The sequence below is a fragment of the Solanum lycopersicum genome, chromosome 8 (genome assembly GCF_036512215.1).
Source record: "Solanum lycopersicum chromosome 8, SLM_r2.1".
NCBI classification, from domain to species: Eukaryota; Viridiplantae; Streptophyta; class Magnoliopsida; order Solanales; family Solanaceae; genus Solanum; species Solanum lycopersicum.
Window position 1 is genome coordinate 54,044,731 of NC_090807.1, and position 20,811 is coordinate 54,065,541.

The 20,811-nt window shown below is 32.1% G+C and overlaps 1 protein-coding gene across 2 annotated transcripts; it reads right to left on the bottom strand.

The window, feature by feature from the left end:
- Positions 1-131: 131 nt before the first annotated feature.
- SQD1 (UDP-sulfoquinovose synthase) lies at positions 132-4,596 on the bottom strand. Of its 2 annotated transcripts, XM_010326653.4 has the most exons (3): positions 4,238-4,596; positions 1,543-2,622; positions 132-705 (listed from the first exon to the last, which is right to left on the bottom strand). In XM_010326653.4, the coding sequence occupies exons 2-3, from the start codon at positions 2,581-2,583 to the stop codon at positions 304-306; spliced, it is 1,443 nt and encodes a 480-aa protein (XP_010324955.1). In that variant the 5' UTR covers positions 2,584-2,622; positions 4,238-4,596; the 3' UTR covers positions 132-303. The 2 variants fall into 2 exon arrangements, with proteins under 2 accessions (XP_010324955.1, NP_001234269.1); NM_001247340.1 differs by lacking the exon at positions 4,238-4,596 and having other exon boundaries at positions 304-705; positions 1,543-2,583.
- Between the last annotated feature and the right edge of the window lie 16,215 nt (positions 4,597-20,811).

Below are 20,811 nucleotides of genomic sequence, written 5' to 3' on the forward strand. Positions count from 1 at the left end.
CTCCAATATAAGCAAAAATTCATCTGTCCAATGAGGAAGATATCCGGGAACACTTCTGTGTAGCCAAAACTAAATTGACAAGTAAATCACACAAGTTTCAGGCTTGAGACAGGTCACGACTACCTCGAGTATTTTCTCAAACAAAAACTACATCCACAACCTTCACAAGCTTCGGAATACAACAAATACTTCCCAAAGTTACAACATAAAATTGTGCAAGGCATTGTAAAATACTATAGCTCCTATATAAAAATGACATACAAGAACTCCCAGTCTCAAGTCTCTATAGCTTGTCTAAGTGATTTATGCTGCAACAGTCTTTGGCTTCGCGCCAATTTTTTTCCAGGAAACACTAGGCATTATCTGCTTTGTGTCGACACGATCCTTATATTGAACAGCAAAGTTCAATAGAGAGTCGAGAAGAGAATCAGAAAGAAGGTGAGGTTGTAGTCCCAGCTCAATAAGTTTAGTATGTTTGGCATTGTAGTAGTGTTCCTCTGCTTCTACTCTTGGATTGGGCACTGATATGGCCTTCACCTCAAGGCCAAGTTTTTGCCCTGCCTTGGTGACAAGGGCTGCAAGCTCATTTACTGAAAACTGCTCTGTGAATTGGTTGAAAACCCGGAACTCTCCTGGTTTTGCTGGATTGGCAATTGCAATTTCAACACATTGAACTGTATCTCTGATATCCAAATATCCCCTGGTCTGTACAACACAAAAAAAACACGTTAGAAAAGCAAAGAATGCTGTTAAATGAAAAAAGACTTATTGTCAAGGGATTGTTGGTCAGGGTGCTCATAACTTAATATTAACAGTAAGCGGGAGTGAACAAAAATCAAGCCCCACCAAAGGAAGGAAGCCATTCAAATTCACCTTTTATTATTTTCTAAAGACCGTACTGGCCCCCATCTCACCACTTATCTTGCTTTCTGGACAATCGTGTTAGATGCACTATATGAGGTGAAATCATCCAAATCTCAATACCTTCCATGTCCAGAAACAATCTCCAATAGTACTAAAAATTTACTTTCGTGGGTGTTACTAATTCTAGTGCAATGAATTACAAACACATAAAGGGAAGAAATATCAGCTTATATTCAGCAGTTGGGGAGAATGTATGCAGATTACGTCTACAGTCCAGTGATTTTAGCATTTCCTATATAGAAGGTTTCTCAGTCCCTTCCTGATAAAAATATAAGTTTTTTCCGATTTCTGTCTCCGCATTGAATGGTTACAGTCATGGCAATGGAAGAATGAGTTCATTTTAACTCTCTTTTGATGAGCGCAGTTATGGATCATGTCACTGATTATTGAAGTTCACCCTGTTTATGGTCCCAAGAACAATTTTTTTGATATGTTCGTTCGCAAGAACAAATAACAAAAACGTCAGAGATGGACTCAATGTATATCTTATGCACTGTATAAAAGCTAGGAAAGAAGTTTCACTTGAGGACCTATGGATAGAGCTCAAGATTTCTTCAATAGAATTGGTTGTTTATTCATTAAAATGCAGTACCACATGGAACAAGAGGAAATTCGTACCTGCCCTCCTTTACCATACACCGTTAGTGGATGTCCAACAGCAGCCTGAACACAGAAACGATTTAGTGCAGTTCCAAATACACCATCATAATCAAGTCTGTTAACCAGATCCTCATGTATTGCAGTTTCATCAGTCCTCACCCCATATACAACTCCCTGATTCAGGTCGGTAGCTCTGATTCCCCACGCCTTGCAAGTGAAGGCTATGTTGTGGGAATCATGGACTTTACTCAAATGATAGAAGGAGCTTGCTTGTTTGGGATAAGGAAGAGTATCTGTTCTTCCGTTATGAGTAATAGTTATATAACCTTCTTCAATATCTATATTAGGGGTTCCATATTCCCCCATGGTCCCGAGTTTGACCAAATGACACTCTTCCCTAAACTCCTTTATGGCAAATAGTACATTAAGTGTCCCTATCACATTATTATGTTGGGTATAAATAGCTCTTGACCTATCAATCATAGAATAAGGGGCAGACCTCTGCTCTCCAAAATGGACTACAGCATCAGGTTCAAAGGATTTGAAGGCTTCTGCCAAGAACTCAAACTCACATATATCACCAACAAACAGTTGAATATCTTTTCCTGTGAGAGATTTCCAACGCCTTATGCGGTTATGAATAGATGAGATGGGTGTTAGAGAATCTAGACCAAGCTGGTCGTCAAATAATCGACGGATAAGGTTGTCAACAATGGCAACTTCATATCCCTTGTTGGATAGGTGGAGAGCAGTAGCCCAGCCACAATAGCCATCACCACCAATGACCATGACCTTCTTCCTAGTGGATGCTCCATCAGTGGTCTGTTGAGAACCAGAGTCATTCTGTGTTCTGGCTTCTTGGCTCATGGAAACAGCTGAAGCTCTGATCACATATTTTGCAGACCTTTTGCTTTGCAAACTTAGCTTCAAGGGTGAGAAAGAAATTCCCATATTAAAACATGTTGGATTAGGAGTAGAGCATTGGTTAATTGACTTGAAATGCAGCTTTTTGCTGGAAGAGACATCTAAAGAACATGTAGTAGAAAGTAAATGTGCCATGATAGCCGCCTCGATATGAGCCTACCAATTTTCTTAAACCTGCAAAACTAAGAAAGTATGAATCAGAGCAGAATGCAGACTCTTATTCTATCTAGGAAATACAAATAGGAAAGCTAGTTACAAGAAAACTGAAAACCAATACAAAAAAAATAAAAACTAAATTAGCAAGTGTCAGGAAACTGAAAACCAAAAACTAATAAAGATAAACAGCAAGTGTCCTCTTAGAGTAAAAAATTATTCTGTTGCTAGATTTTAAATTTCTCCTTCTGTTAATCAATATAAATTTCAATCACAAAATAGAATCAAGGATATGATGGCTAATACACTTTACCACATTCTTCTAAAAAGAACTGGCCAAAGTTTAAGAATAAAATTATTTTTTGATGATTGATAGATTGCCTGTGAGTTAGCTAGGCCAAACCCTAACTGTGCATTTGAAACTGGAGGGAATATGGACCCACCCTTCTCCCACTTACTTCGAACCAGTGGTATGTGCGCCAAATTCACACACACCGCTGTATCCTTATCACTGAACCAAAATGCTTGGGGCAGTAAAAAAATCACGAGAACACAAACTTTTGGCGAAGCAAATATGCTTGGCAATGAACATATAATCATCCTTGGGGAAGGTGTTTTTTTCACAGAATCAAAGCTGAAACAGGATACACCACAATCAAATTGTAAGTATTGTTGGAAGGAATGATACAGATGGGCAAAGTGTCCAATTGGCATGAGAAGCAGGTGGATCGGAAGATCTGAAAGGGCTTTCCTGCCAGTATGCGCAAAATATGAAGGTTTAAATGGTTCTGGAAATGTGGTCACATAATTGTAAGATTGATAGTAGCAAACAAAAAAGTTGATTTATCCACTACACATTTCAAAGCAACAATAACCATATCTCTTCAGATGGGAGATCATCTCCATCCTAGTCCTTGCCTATTGCAGGCATCGCAAGAGATGCAAACAGCGAATGTCATCTGGAAACTTGGGCTGATGAAATATCAGTCTGGATCACTACTGAATAAGGTAAAAGTTGCTTAATTGAAAGGATAACTAACACAAATATTTGTTCTACACTTCCACTACTAATTGATAATTTTACTAGTAACAACTTTCTCCATCCTCAACATGAATGTGCAATTAGGACGAAGCAACGCATCTTGATGTAATAAACTTCCTAGTGCAAATAGACCGTAAACATGAGTTGTTTTTACAACATTATAGCATAACCAGTGTTCCAAAGAGATGGTTGAACAACATTCTTTCAACAGTTGAAATTAGGATAAGGTCAGTAACAATGGAATAGTTTCACTTAGAACAAAGCCCAAAAAATGGCAGTACAATGGATTTCATGTTACGAAATGCTCAAAAACCTAAGACATTTTCAATACAGACATAAATTTCTCTCCCCCAGTTAGTCTACTCCAGAACAACAAAACACATATTGATAATATTTAGTCAAAACCATAAAGAACAAACTTAGAACAGAAAATAGTCAACTGACTACATAAACCAAACACTTTTTACTAAATATTGCAACAAAAAAAAAGGAACATTAAAAACTGAACCAAGCAGTAGAATTAAGATTGTAAAGAATTAATTTTTTGTAATTAAAATTTTTTAAAAAGCAAATTCTAGAAGCTAAAAGGGTCACCTGGTGATGCTTGTTAGACATAAAATCCTTACAAGAGAGTGAGAAAGGTTTTCATTTATCTGATATTAAAATTTTTGCCCAAGAGATCTCTTTGCCCAAACGGATATTCTCTACATCCCAACCTTGTTGACGACAAAATTACAACTTTCTCCCTCCTTAACCCTTGTCAACTTCAATCTTGTGCCTTCGTGGTGTTACCTTATAACAATTGTCCTTTTATTAAAAATAAAATTATTTATATATTTCAATTTTACTTTTAGAATTAATTCATTTTTGTTATAAAATCAAGTTCACAAGAGATATAATCATAAAGAGAAGAAGACAAGAGATGTAGATAGAAGAAGAGGAATTTTCTTCTTATTCAAGTGTATTCAAGTCTCATATGTATATATTACAATAGTGAATAAACAACTCTATTTATAGAGTGAGAAATCACTCCAAAGGTCATCATATTAAGTCTCATAATAAATAAATATATTCTTATCCAAAAAGGTTCATATAACCTAGTGAATATGAATGGTTGTTCATGTACCAACCTTATGGACTATCCACTCATTATATGAATTTATAACACTCCCCCTTGGATGTCCATAGATAATGTGCCTCGTTAAAACCTTACTACAAAAAACCCTGTGGGAAAAAATTCTAGTGAAGGAAAAAGAGTACACATATCTTTTGATACACACCATTTGTTGCCTCATTAAAAACCTTGCCAGGAAAACCCAGTGGGAAAAAACCTCGATCAAGGGAAAAAGAGTGCAACGCGTATTGTACTCCCCCTGATTAAAACATCACTTAATTTCTTGTGATGATGTCTCCAATCTTCGTACATTGTGGTTGGTATATTCCTTTTTAAAAGAAAAACCACACATTTCTTGAATATGGTGTGTCATTTATTTCAACCAGACGCACTTTTGACTTGCTTCATGGAGGACTTTTATTTCTGCAGAGCAACATTTACTTCATTGATCCCCAAGATATTATTGTGTCTCCACATGCAAACACATAGCGTGATTGAGATAGAACTTTATGCAGATCAGATAAATATTCAGCATCTGCGTAACCAATCAATTTTGTCTTGGATTCTTCGGGATAGAATAAGCCCATAACTACGGTCCTTCGAGGATATTCAATCATGTGTTCAACACCATTTCAATGTCCTTTTATCGGGGAGAAACTGAATCTTGCCAGTAAATTTACTGCAAAACAAATATCTAGTCAAATATTGTTAGTAAGATGCACTAGTGCCCTGATTGCACCAAGATAGAGTTTCATCACCAAGAAACTCATCATCCTTCGTTTGAGATCAAACTGAATCATCATTTATGAAGTGATCTCATAATCATTGGGGTACTCAATGAATGCGATTTATCCATATAAAATTGCATCAAAACTTTTCAGTGTATGTGCACTGTTAGACAAACATTTCATTTGTCAAATTATCAATCTGTAGGTCAAGAGAAAATTCTGTCTTACCAAGACATTTTCATAAAATACAAAGACAATTAGGGTCATTCTTTTGTACCCTTTTCTTTCTTGACTATTGCAATCCATATAAGGATTATTGAGGCTTTATATATTAAAAAAGTTTCTGTCAAACTCTTATATGCTTCAGACACCTCGATTGTTTCAAGGATTTTCATATAACCTTCATTGTCTAGCTAGACATTACAATTATTCATTACATGTATTCAAGTTTTTCATATGTTGCCAGATCAAAACGAACCTCATTGCATCCACCAAAGGAGAAAACATCTCCAATAATGTCAGGATTTTTGCGATAACCTTTATGCCCCAAGGCACAAATCGTATTTGATATCTTACGATTATACTATCGCATAATAATTTATTTGTACCCCACTGACATTATACCTTGATTTATGGACTACCAGTCCAAAATGTCACTTTTCTAAGTGAAACAAAATATACTTGAATTGTGCATTTTACTTGGCCAACCATTTATCTGTCCACACTATATGACAAATTTGAATTCAAGATCCTCGTCACAATTTATATCATTGAGCGCTACCTCATATCAAAGATACCGTCGACGGTTATTTGATATCGATTCCAACAAGACATAACTTATCGAGATCTTTTCATTTTTTATTATTTTAGGTACCTGAACCTTTTTCAAGATTTTATGAAGTGTTATGTCAATGTGCGCTTTTATAGCACTTGCCTCATTATCATGACCATATTGATCATTTGCTCCTTTCTTCTTTAAGAAATTTTATATTTGGAATCAATTGGTCTATTATGCTTTTGGCGTATCATAGACTCTGTCCTTCAAGGACTTCACATTGGAGCATTCGCAGTTGAATTATATCATAGAGTCAGTGCATTCATCAGGCAACTGATTTGCAACATTATGCAACTGAATTATCCCTTGAACTTTAAGTTCACATATTTATTTAACGAGGATCTAGATAATTCATAATTAACCTCACACATAATTTTCAGCTGTCAATCATCTCTCCCCCTAATGTTAGAAAATCTAACATTTATTCCAACCTTATTTGGAAGTTCATCTTTGTGCGTGGTGGAGCAATTAAAATCATGACCGCACATTCAACAATTTAGATGAAAATTATATGGTTCCCGACCCTGAACCAATTTTAATGGGGAAACCTTGTTGGTTTGATGCATACATGTGTTGCTACATGTTAAATAAAATTATCTCATACCAAATCTTATTTGGGAGTTTTGTCTCATAACCATGATTTAGCTATAATTGGAGGCATACAATTTCTGCTAAATCAACCAGCATTATCAATATAATTTCATAGTTTGGAACTGTGCTCTTAATTTTAACAATTCGAGCAAACAACCTTACAAAAACCAATTTGTAAGTTGACAACAAAATACATGTAACCATCACATAGATGCATTAATCATATAGTTGCAAATGATCCATATGACAGGTGAACGAGCCCATATTCACCCTTTTATATGTTCCAAAAATTTAGGGGATTACAGTCCTAACCTTAGCTGGTACAATGATCATTTTATAAAGAGAACAAGCAACACAAGAGAATCATTGAAGAATCTTTATTTCTTCATCATATAAATCACCTGAATTCTCAATCACGTTTGCATCACATTTAATCGAAATGGTCAACCAGTCATGCCAACTGATCTTTATTTTAGTACACTTATAATTTACTTTTACATGTGATTTCATCAGCATGTACATGTTTGTATAGAACAAACAAGAGGAAAAGTGGGGTAATCTTTTACATAAACATTTATAACCATCTTCGGTTGTAGTGATTTATAGTCTCAATATTTATTTTCAATTCATCCGAAACTTAAAAAGTTTCTTTTGAGACTTACTACAACCCCAATATTATTCCTCTGGTAATAGCACAACTCCTTAGAGCTTGCAATTAATTTTATGTACTATTACATATTGCATGACACCATCCCTATGGTGAGCATCTCCTTCAAGGAGGAAATTATATTATTATTGTCATGGTCAAAATCATTACGAGCAAGACGTCTTTCTTGCTTTACTTTTGTTGTACCATAGGTACACAACCAATGACAAATTTGTATTGCCACACAATAATGACCACAATCCTTATAGGCAAGAACTATTTCTTTCTTTTGCCCTTTCGATAGTTCATACCATAGTGACGTATAAAACGTACAATACATTAGCCATTTCTGCCAAATAAAATTTATTTCCTCTCAAATCTCCCGTAGAGATGAGAAGTGACATGTATCATTTTTTCTCAAACCTTCAATAGAGGTGAGTTGTGACATATATCCAACCCATAATGATTTTATCATATCTGGACCCATTCTCTTATAGAATGGTCGAGCATTCACCATACTCATCACAAGTCACATTCTCTTCAAGGAATGGACTAATTATTTCTTTGTATTTCATAAATTTGCATTATAAGCACATTGTCATGGCTTTAAAATTCATCATATTTCTATGACACACCTCAACATCACTTTGAAAGATTAATTGTACCATCAGTTTATCCTCTTGTATCATGATAGAGGATTTATAAACTTGTCAAATTATTGGGTCGACAACATTCACAAGTCCAATGTCCTTTCATACCATTTTGATAATGAAAACTGCCTTCACATTTCGAAGGTTTATTTGGAAAACCCATAGTGTTCTTCCTTTTATAATTACCACAATAATGACTATTATAATTCCGTCCCTTCATGCTCTTTTTCATATTGTTAATCATTTGTCATCTTTCAGACTAACTATTTACTGCTACCACATTTATATGATTGAACGGAGCAAGTGAACATGCGATTTTAAAATTATCATATGTTGCTACCACATTCTTTTCAAGGAATGGAGCAAATTCAATAGGACAAATTTCAAGACTTTTCATCAAAGCCTTAGTCATCATTATATCATCACTATGGTGCATTGACTCAAACTCAATGTCTTATCCATATAAGGCGTGTTATGCCATAATTCTATAGGACTTGAACCCAATCACGGTGCGATAGAACTTCAATCTATCGTCTTATCCTCAAATATTTTATTATGATGCATCCGGACTTTAACCTGATGTCTTACCCTTTTGGTGCGATGAAACTTGAATCCATCGTCTTATCCTTAACCAACGGTATAATAAACCGAAGTACAACATGACTTATCCTTTGAGTCTTTCAAAACATTCAAATTCATGCTATTAAAATTTTATACCTTCTTCTATTTAAGAAATTTTGTATAGCATGTCATATTCAACCAATAGTAGTATATGTCTTCGGTTCCTGATAATTGTTAGTGACTGAATACTATTTTTATTCTAAATCATAAAAATATTCTAGAAAATACATACCTTAATTTATGCATATAATACCTTGATTCTCATAACGAGATCAACCAAAACATGAGTTAAAGAAAAACTAAAACTCAATCTTAATTGGCTAGAGACTCGTGCTGATAACGTGTAATAAAATCAAGTTCATAAGAGAAGACAAGATATGTAGATAGAAGAAGAGGAATTTTCTTCTTATTCAAGTGTATTCAAGTCTCATATGTATATATTACAATAGTGAATAAACAACTCTATTTATAGAGTGAGAAATCACTCCAAAGATCATCATATTAAGTATCATAATAAATAAATACATTCTTATCCAAAAAGGTTCATGTAACCTAGTGAATATGAATGGTTGTTCATGTACCAACCTTATGGACTATCCACTCATTCAATGAATTTATAACAATTTTAAAATTAGTCATAAGTTTTTGAAAAAATTAGTAAAATCACTCCTCCTTATTTATGATTTTTCAAAAGTGTAAAGAGAAAAGTTTGACAACTAATGTAGAATGGGCGAATAACAAATTAACTAAATAAATATTACATATTTGATCATGGAATTAAACGGGGCATGTTGTTGTTTGACTATGTTTTACTTTTGGCAACCAAAACTAACAAATTCATACTCTCTCGTTTCCTATTTACTCGTGGATTTTAACAAATCAAGAAATGATAATAATTTTATTTCTAATATGCTTTTATTTAATTCTAAAAAAATTCTAGTACTATTAGTAATGTATGATTTTTAGAATCAGATAATACATTTATTATACTTGGATAGTTGCATAATCTTTTAAGTTAAGGATAAAATTGTAACTAACCTATGATAATCATTGATGCCTTAATATCTGTGTTACTTTTAAAGTGGACAACTAAATAGGGACGGAGGAAGTACGATATTTGATCATAAGGTAACCTAAGTACCATTATTCATAAGATGATATGTATTATAACATGTGTACTTGTATCGTAAAAAGTAAGAAATGGATCTCAGTACGCTTTATTTGTTTTCATTAAAATTAAAACGTTTGAATCTAGAGACTCATCTAAACGACTAAGATGTTATATCTAGATCTTAACATTGAATGATTAAACTATTTGTTTTTCATGCATAAGTTATTACTTCCTGTGTTTCACAAAGAATGACCTAGTTTGATTTGGCACGGAGTTTAAGAGTATAAAGAAGACTTTTGAATCTTGTTGTTTTAAATTAAAGTTAGGTCAAATGTACAAAATTGTCCTTTGATCTTGTAGCCTTAAACATGTCACGCGGAAAGTTGTTACCAAAAAAAAAGAAGTCATTCTTTTTTAAACAAACTAAAAAGGAAGGAGATCATTCTTTTTTAAACGGAGGGAGTAATATTTAAACATCACACATATATAATTTAAATAATATGAAACGTACTTACTGATGGTAGAATATCTACTTTGAGTGATCTGCTTTCTCTTTATTGTAATAATGATTCTAACTTATGACGCTAGTTTAATTTACATGTAATACCATAAATAATGTTTAATGAAGAATAGATTCCATCCGTACATCGGTTACTTGATTGACGTACCAAATTAGGCTATTACCTCTATAAATTGATCATTCCTCCACCCATTAGGTTAATCACATATTTTCGATATTATTACCTCTATAAATTGATCATTCCTCCACCCATTAGGTTAATCACATATTTTCGATATTATTTTAATCGTGGACAGTTGTGGTAATGCAAAATTAATGCAAGGAGGTAAAAATCAATTGTACGACTAATGTTTTCGCTTCTCTCTAAATTTGAACACGGAATGATTAACACAATTTGTTTTTTAATGTTTAAATATATATAATTTATATGTACATAATAAATATATAATTTAAATAAAAATTAATTAAATACTAGAAAAACTTAATTAAATTAAATCATTATTTAGTTAAAAAATTGAAACATTTATACTTGCTAGTGTGGACAATGGAGAGAGTTTATAGTGGTGGTGATAATGATAATCATTGTTATTAGTGGATAATAATGATGTTGGTGATAGTTGTGATGGTGGAAATGATTGGTGTTGTGATAACTATCATAATGAAGCCCAATCAATAATTTTGATTAGTTACTTATCTTCAAATAATTTCGATTAGTTACTTACCTTTAAATAATTTCTTTAAATATATAGCAGGTAACTTTAGTTAAATTAACGGTTAATTGTGGACATTTCTAAAGTACTTAAAAATATTTTTCGAAATGCCATTAGAAGTCTTACTTGAATATTTGAGTATTAAAGAATTATCCTGTTATTATTTGAATATACAAATTATTATTTTTTTCTTTAAAAAATTAAGTGAGTTTTAAGTATTTTTGCTAACTTGTGAAAATATTTGAGACTTTTAAGAGGATTTTTCTAAAGTCAAAACCCATCATAATAATGTTTACTTTCTAGAAAAATTACTCTTGAAAGATAAAATGGAAAGAATATATTCAATTTATTATGAAATCATATAAATTTAGAAGAAGAATAAAGTAGAAAGAAGAGAAAAGACTTCCTATTCATCTTGAAGTATATATTCAAGATTCATAGATATTCTTTACAACGAAGGAAAACACCTTTATTTATAGGGGAAACCTAACTTTGTCCCTAGGATTCCTAACCATTTCCTAAAAGGACTCCACATAATTAGACATTCACTATAATACAAATATGTTTATAACAGTCCTCTTTGAATATCGGTAGATTATGTGCCTCGTTAAAATCTTACTAGATAAAACCCAGTGAGAAAAAATCTAGTGAAGGAAAAAATACACATTATGGATGCCTCGTTGAAAACCTCACAAGGAAAATCCAATGGGACAAAACCTTGCGAGGAAAAAAGAGTACATCACGTATTAACTCCCCCTAATGACAACATCAATTCAGAAATATGAATCTTCGTTTTCCAAGCTTGTGCATTATCTTCTTGAAAGTTGTAGTTGATAGAGACTTGGTGAATAAATCAACTAATAATATTACTTGAACAAACATGTTGCATGTTGATATCACCATTCTTGGGGAGCTCATGAGTGTAGAAAAGTTTTGACGAAATATGATTCCTTCTATCTCCTTTTATGAATCATACCTTTAAGATCAAAGATTTTTGCAAGTTCCTTCAATTTATTTAAGCAAAGAGTTTCAATTCTAGCCATCAACTTGCACAACAATACTTGTATATGCTTTATGCATTTTGAATATATCTAATTCTTATGGAGATGATAAACAAGTTTTCCAAAAACTTATATATACTTTAGAATTTGAATCCATCGAATATTTTCATATCAATTTTGTCAAGTGACAAGCTTCAATATTAAATGTATGACATCTTCAAGTGTCTAGATTGCAAATCAAATAAGTTTTATGCTTACCAAGATGCATAATTTCACTTTTCACTTGATAATTATTTATATATCAACATGCTTTAATAGACATAGAATTCATATCATCATAATCTTTTACAATATTGCACTATATTGTATCAAAGATATCGTCGACGAACTATCACTTTGTATTGGTTCACAATACTGCATAACTTATTGAGATCTTATCACTTCATTATTTTTAGGTAGATACTCTTCTTTGATCCTCCCTTTTTTTCAAGATTATTTTATTTAGAATTGACTAGTCTATCATGCTTCATGGATGCAGTAGACTATATCCTTAAGAGACATTCAATAGGAGTATTTTACAACTCTCCCCTTATGTTAGACAAACTAACATATATCTCAATCTTTTGGAGAATCTATCTTTGTGCATCATTGTATATTCATTGATTATATACTACATATCAAAATAATCAGATGAAAAATATTTGGTCCCTAACCATAAATCAATTAAAAGAAAACAAGTCATTATTAATTGTTCTAATGCGTACAACTATTTTTGTAGTGGAATATCGTATTTCAGATCAAGACATTCATAAGCAATGATTTTACTATTTGAGACATTTAATGTTACATTATCTTGAAGATTTATCAATATTATCAAGATGAATTATCTTGTTTTTCATATTCTGAAAGTTGTACTCTTAACTTATTATCTTGTACAAACAATTTTGGATTGTCAAACTACTTATTGACAACAAATGTAAATGTGATTATCTTATAGATGCATCTCTTTATCATATCACATTATAGGTGAATGGGGCCATATTCACCTTTAATACTTATCAGTATTTAGGAACTTAGTCTCAACATTAGTTAATCCAATCAACTTATCACGAGAACAAGCGACGTAAAAAATTCTTAAAGAATCTTCTAGTTCTTCAATGTATGTCTATTACTGTGTATGCACATCTTTGGAATGACCAAATTATTAATACTTGTAAACTCCAAGTATGCCATGTGTCTTTTGCTTTAGTAAATTTCCAATTTATTATTATTATATGAGCAAATTTCAACTTTAATACTCCAAGAGTAAATTTCAGATTTTATTTTTTCTCAATTACTCTTATCTCTTCTAAACGTGAGCCGTGATCCCATCACTGAATAGACTAATCTGATTATCAGAAAATTGTGTCTGAAAATCATAGTATTTGCGCCAAAATTTTTTGCAATCTCCACATTGCGAGATGAAAATAGGCACATATGAGACATCTATTAGTATCATGAAGTATATAAACAACCCACTAGGAAAGTGAATATGTCCACAAATATCCTTATGTATGTGTTCCAAGAACACAGGGTATTCAATTTCAACTTTTGATTGGTGATGGTCTCACAATCAACTTTCCTTGATAACAAATAATACAAACAAATTCATAACTTAGAAGAATCTTTAGCTTCTTTAATAGATGTCTATTTTAGTTATCTATAATTCGTCTTATCAATATAGACTCATGATGTCCTACACGATATACTCGCATGATGTCCTAGACGATCATGCCAAAGTATGAAAGTGTTAGAAGTAGGAAACTTTTGATTCACTATAGTATGTGTTACCAATACTTGTCCAATACATATAAAATAATAACACATGTCTGCCCAGAGACATTCTTAGTGATACCACATCTACAACCAAAGATTGCGATCTTTTCCACGCCTAGCATGGTGACTTACACATCATTCACTTTAGAGAATGAATTTGTACATATTTTTAATAAAAAGTTCTTATTCTTCATGAATGGAACACAATCATCTGAGGGTATCATCTTATGATAACTTTATTACCTCATTCTATGTTCATGTGCATTATTTAATAACTTGTCTTCTTTCAAATATATACTACCATATTCACTTTAAGTAATGGAGCAAATTGAATAAATTTCATGATTTCTAATAAAAAACACATCAGTTTTTCTTTAGTAATCATTACATATCAATATAGTGCATTAAGACTCAAATCTAATGTCTTATACATAAAAAAGTGTCTTAGGCCATAAATCGATGAGTCTTGAACCCTGGTGCACAAGGATTTTAACCTTATGTCTTACCCTCTTGATAAGATTGGACATAAATCACCATCTTATTCTTTTGGTGCGATAAAAATTAAATCCACCGTTTTATTCACAATTGAGGCTCAACCTCAAACCTTCAAAATAATTATAATTTATCACTTTTGATGATTATTAATATGATCGTACATTATAATCATACACAAAATTGAGATTATTGATTTATTATAATCAACATTAGTAGTTAATTCATATAGCTTAATAGATCTTATACCTCATATAAAGGTTGGAAACATATATTTCACTAAATTTTGCTCATTTAATTATCAAAATAAACTAAGGAATTCTCTTCTCAATTGGTTAAAATTAAACATATGAAAAGTCGGCAAGTCTTTTTAAATACTTACTCTAGATGGTAACTCTAGATCTGTTATATAAATAATTATAACGTAAAGATAAATCATACCTTACAGATATGAGAATCTTATTACGTAACTTATGCAAGATCTATTTTGCACTTTTTCCATTTTGTATCATAATTCTTTAAGAATAAATCACTCGTGCTGATAACATATTATGAGACTATGTAAATTTAGAAGAAGAATAAAGTAGGGAGAAAGAATGACTTCTTATTCATCTTGAGTATATTCAGGATTCATAGATCTTCTGTATAATGAAGGAAAACCCTTTTATTTATAGGAGAAACCTGACTTTGTCCCAAGTATAATTAGATATTTACTATAATACAAATATATTTATAACACAATTCAATTTTTTGAAAATGGAAAAGAGTCAAAAATAGTTTCAAATTATTCGAAATAGCTTATATTTACTTTAAATTATATTTTGGCTCAATACTATCCTTTCTGTCAAACTATTGGGTCAAAAGTATCTTTTTTTATGAACGAAAGTTGTTAAATATCACGTGGATGTCAAATTGCACACCAATAGATTTTATTGCCACATAGACTAAATCAAATCTTTGACGTTTACCCATGTGCTTATCCTCCTCCTCAATCTTCAGTATGTATCTATATTTTCTCTTCTGTGCAATTTGTAAGTCTTTGGGATTACAAGTGTTGACTTCAATGACGACTACAATGGGAAGCAAAGGGCGGTCGAAATTAGCTGGTTGAGCCATCATGCTCCAAGTGAAAGAATAGATATCTCTTATTACTAGTACAAGGATTGTTGTTCAAGTTGATGGTGTTGGGAATGATAAAATCGTTTGTCCAAAAGTGGAACTCATATTGTCACGACCCAAAATCACAAGTAGTGATGACATCTATGTTCCCAACCAATAGGTAAGTCAACCCAATAAGTTTACCAATTAAACTTATGCGTGAAAAGGTAAGTAACAAACTAATGCCTAACATACCAAGTCTTTGAAATAAATGCGGAAAATAGAAATACCACCCCAAGATTTAGTGTCATAAGTACAAGAGCTTCTAAACTACGATACAAGTTTAGAATTAAATGACAAACCTAGACAAGAGAAATATCTTGTCTAAATACTAAAATAAAATGATAACGGCTAAAGACATAGAAGGAGGCGTGGCCACAGAACAATCAAGTAGCTCATTACAACTCTACAATAATTCAAAACTTAGCTCTGAAAGATCCACGATATGCACTCGAAATTGAAATCCAATCTGCACCACAAAAAAGTGCAACAACTATAGTATGAGTACGAAATCATGTGTACCCAGTATATCTCTAAGACCGACAACGAAGAAATAGTGACAGGAGTTTATGTAAGAAAATTAGTTCTTTACGTATACAAGTCTATATTATATTTACTAGTCAAGTTTCATCAAATAGGCAAAATCAAATATCACGTACTATTCAACCATCAATAAAACCAATAGTCAACAAAAATGAAAGATATAATGAGATGCAATGCAATGTGACACCATGAAATGTCTATGCAGGCGATCTCAACACACTATTATAAAATCAACAACTTCCACACGAACGACTCCCCGTGTCCAAGTTATAATCTCAATGTCTCACCATCCCTAGCATCGACGTTCTCCACATTCCCAGCTCATACTCAATCTCTTACCAATGCATGTGCACAATATGATATCAAAGAAAAAAGGATGATGATGCATCTCAATCAAATATCAATATGATATGTAATCACCTCACTTATCACAATTTATGTGTTAAATAAGGAACACGACGAAACGAAAAGAAATCAAGTCATTAAATACATCAGTTAATGTCCATATGTTTTGGCATTCTCAAATTACAATCTGAAATATTATAGCAATAATTTTTCCCTTTAACAACATCGGTACTCACAGCAATGCCCGTCAAAGCATTGGTACGAGAACCATCTTTCTTCCTTACTCATTATCCATTGAATGCCGAACACGTGTCGTGAATCCTCAAGATTTTGCCTTATTCTTTCATAAAACTTCATAATGTTCTCAGTCTATCAAACATGCATTATTCGTAAGTAAGCAAATTTATTGACACTCATATTGTTATATCTCTAGCCTAGACCCAACACTCATCTCAACCTACAATAAAAATTATAATTATTGGTGCCTACTAATATGTCAAGTTTCATATTCTTAAATTTTTAAGTTTAAATTGAAGTCTTACTTCCTTTAAATATCATAAACTTAATTGTATCCTATAATATGATACAATAAATAATTAATTACATATCTCAATAAAAAACTAAATTTATGATAAAAAACAAATAATAGAGTTTGAAACTAGAGATACTAATTTTGAAACCAAGGCGACAACCATTTAACCCGAAATTGTTGACCACCAAATTTTAAACAATTGTGCATCAACGTAACAATTACACCAAATTTTCTTCTTTAAGGGTTTAACCCAAAATTTCCTATCCTTCTAAATTATTAAGAAATCATTAATTCCCTATTATGTTGCCATTATTGAGTAGCTACTTGATTTTTTTTATTTTTTTTTTGCAGAAAAAGATAACTCCAATTGTTTCTATTCCACTAGTATAATATTAATATTATTTGATAACCTACCTCTAGTAGTTAATGAGTAAAAAAATATGCTCCCTCAAATCTTTCCACCCTTAAAGAAGTGACACCACATAGTGGCTGATTATTAGTGGACAAGGGTAATGGTGTTAATTAATTTTCTTCACCAACAAATATAAAAATACCACATTGACAAAAACATGTATTAAACCATAAATCAATCTGATCATGAAAGACTTAGCCAAAAAAACAATCTTACCTGAAGGCAGAGTGATCACATATTTCTTTTGCATTTTGTGATTTGACGCTGCAGAGGATTGTGATTTACATCGATTAATTTTACATCCCATTTAACTCTAACATTAATTTATACATGGGCCAAGGGCTTCTCCCGAAAGTAGATTTAGGATAACTTATCCACCTACAAGTAATTTTAGTTTATATGAAATATGTACACTTGGTCAATATATCCATTATAACCCATATAACATCAAACTTTCACAAGATACGTGGCAACCCTACCACAAAATCCATAAAAATATATTCCCACTTTAACTTTAGTATAAGCATCATTTAAGTCATATCTTCATGCTTTTGGTGCTCATAATTTACTTGATAACAATTCAAACACGAGATACAAATTCAAGCCCTTCATATGATTCTATCCATACTATTGCTTCAAGTTAAAATACACCTCAATAGGATTTGAATGAATAAAATATCTGAACTATCGACTTCTTTCATAATTAATCAAGTCAACTCACATAATGGAAGAATATAATAAAATCCTTTATCCTTTATACTCCCTCATCATCATGAATTTCCTCCTTGGATTTTATGTATAACATCTTGTCTCAAATCTTATACAATTTTTCTTCACCAAGTTGTTGAACCCGGATCTGATCCAAAAAGAACTACCTCACCTCCCTGTAAGTGAAAATTAAACAAAATTTTAAAATATCAAGTTTCACAAAGTTGTTGTCTAAGGATTTTGACATCTATAGCCACTGGCCACTCTCCTACTGTGCCAAATGTAGACTACCTATACTCACTGTTTTTCAACCTAAGGCATACTATCACATTCACTTTGCGAAAATGATAAACGATAGTCATTCCATCGTCCTTGAGAAATTCTAACCATCTCCATTGTCTTAAATTTAGGTTCTTGTTATTAAAAAATATAATAAAACACCCCGCAATACACAGTATAAATATAATGCCTCTTTAGTTTTAATGCAAGCACCACCACTGCCAAGTTTAACATATACTTAATACTGTTCTTCTCATGAACTTTCAATTATCTTGAAGAATAAGCTATCACTTTCCTTTCTACATTAATACCTAACCACTACTAATTCAAGATGCATTCAGTAAAATCCTTTCCTTACACAGATAAAGTCAAAATAGTAATAGATGAAGTCTGGAGTGTTGTGACGAAAAAGATGAAAACGAAAATCTAAAATAAAAAAACACCAAGCTTAATGTGGAAAAACCCTTCAACACGAAGGTAACCACCATGTGATCGACAAGATTCGAATTGATTTAATATAAAAATAAGAGGGTTTACAAATATTATTCTAATGGCTACCCACAAGTGCCAAAAGAGAACAAACTATAGCTACACCAAAAATATAGAAAGAAACACCACCAAACGCAGTTGTTGTTCAGGACCTAAAACAGAATCTTGTTGACATCGTAATTAGATCTCCACCATTTAAAATCAACCACAAAGATGCCAGGAACACTCAATCTAAATTTTAGCCCGATCCAACGATTAGTTATTTAGGAAACACAGTCTGAAGGTTGTTGATCGGAGAAAAAGACTGCAACAAAAGAAACCTTTTTCTTCTCTCTTATCTCTTGTTGAAATCTCTCTCAAAAATCTCTCTTATGTCTTAATGTCTTTCAAAGACAATACTACTGAGTAATTGGATTATTCTCTCAAGACTATATAAATAGATTTGTGGTTTTCCTTACAAAGCTAAAACCAACTATAAATAGGATTATAATTCCAATCCTTTTCCTAATAGAATTGGAAACTAAATAAAGAGAATAGTTCTAAATCTTTTTTTAAGTAGGATTAAGGCATGAGCCCTTTGGCTGGACATGGATAATAGCCAACATTGAGCTTTAGAAAGCACACCTCACACAGATCAAGCCATTGAAAAGCCACTTACTTTTAGGTTAATCTAGTCAATGCAAGTGGAATGAATGAGAGAACCACTGGTACTAACTAACTAGGCCTAAGAACTCCAAATATCATAACTAAAATAGGTTAGATTCAATTTCAAACTGCCTCAATTCTCTTGGGATCCCCCATAGTACATTTCTTGATCACTACACATTTCAACTGCGCCACCAAATTAATCGAAACTCGCACTTAAAAAAATATAAATAAAGCTTAAGTTTCTTCAGATGTTAAAGAACCATCTTCAAATAATGCTCGTGATCCTTCCTACTATGGGAGTATATCAATATATCCTCGATGAAAATAATAACAAAGGAATCACAATATGATAGAATCACCCAATAAAAGTATACTTGATCCAACAAAATTTCTTACTCAACAAGTCTTGTTATTGTTCTTTTAAATTCATCGGAGTATTCCAATAAGAATTAATAGAAACATGACAAGTGTCGAACTATAAGTCAATACTAAATTTGATATCAAACTCATTAATACCCTTAAAAAACTCGTTCACCAATTGGAATTGGCTTTAAATGAGACATATCATCACTAGTATCCCAAATATAAGACGAATAGGTGAAACAATACTTATTCCCACACATTGAAACTTTAGAGACGAAAATAACTTTCTTTAATGGGTATTGACAGTCCTGCCACTTAAGTTTTGAAATATCAGGCATATTTGAAATTAGTATAAAACTGTATGATGTAGAAAAATTTACTCCCTTTTTTATATGATATTAAAGTATAACACAATTAGAATAGTTAAGTTTCTCCACGTTTCATATACTATCCAGTCAACAACATAAGATCGATATAATTGATCTACCACTAAGAATTATCTACCAGTTAAGAATATATGCAAACATCGAAAAAGAGCTTTAAAACATATTCAAATCCAAATTAAGTATGTACTTACGTAGTAGATCTATATTCGAGATAAAACTATAGTCAACCGAGAGCATATCAAATGATACTTTGAATACCCTTGATTATCCCAATACAATTAGTTATTTATGAAGGTAATATTTCCAATCACTGCTATATTGGTCTCCTTTAACTAAAGATTATTTATCCCCTCTTATTTTCAATTATTATTGCTAATCCTCAATTCAATATCTTGAAAGCCCCTCACATTATGAGTTTATCAATATCTATCATTTTCCCTACATTAAATGTTCTTACTGATTGATATCCAA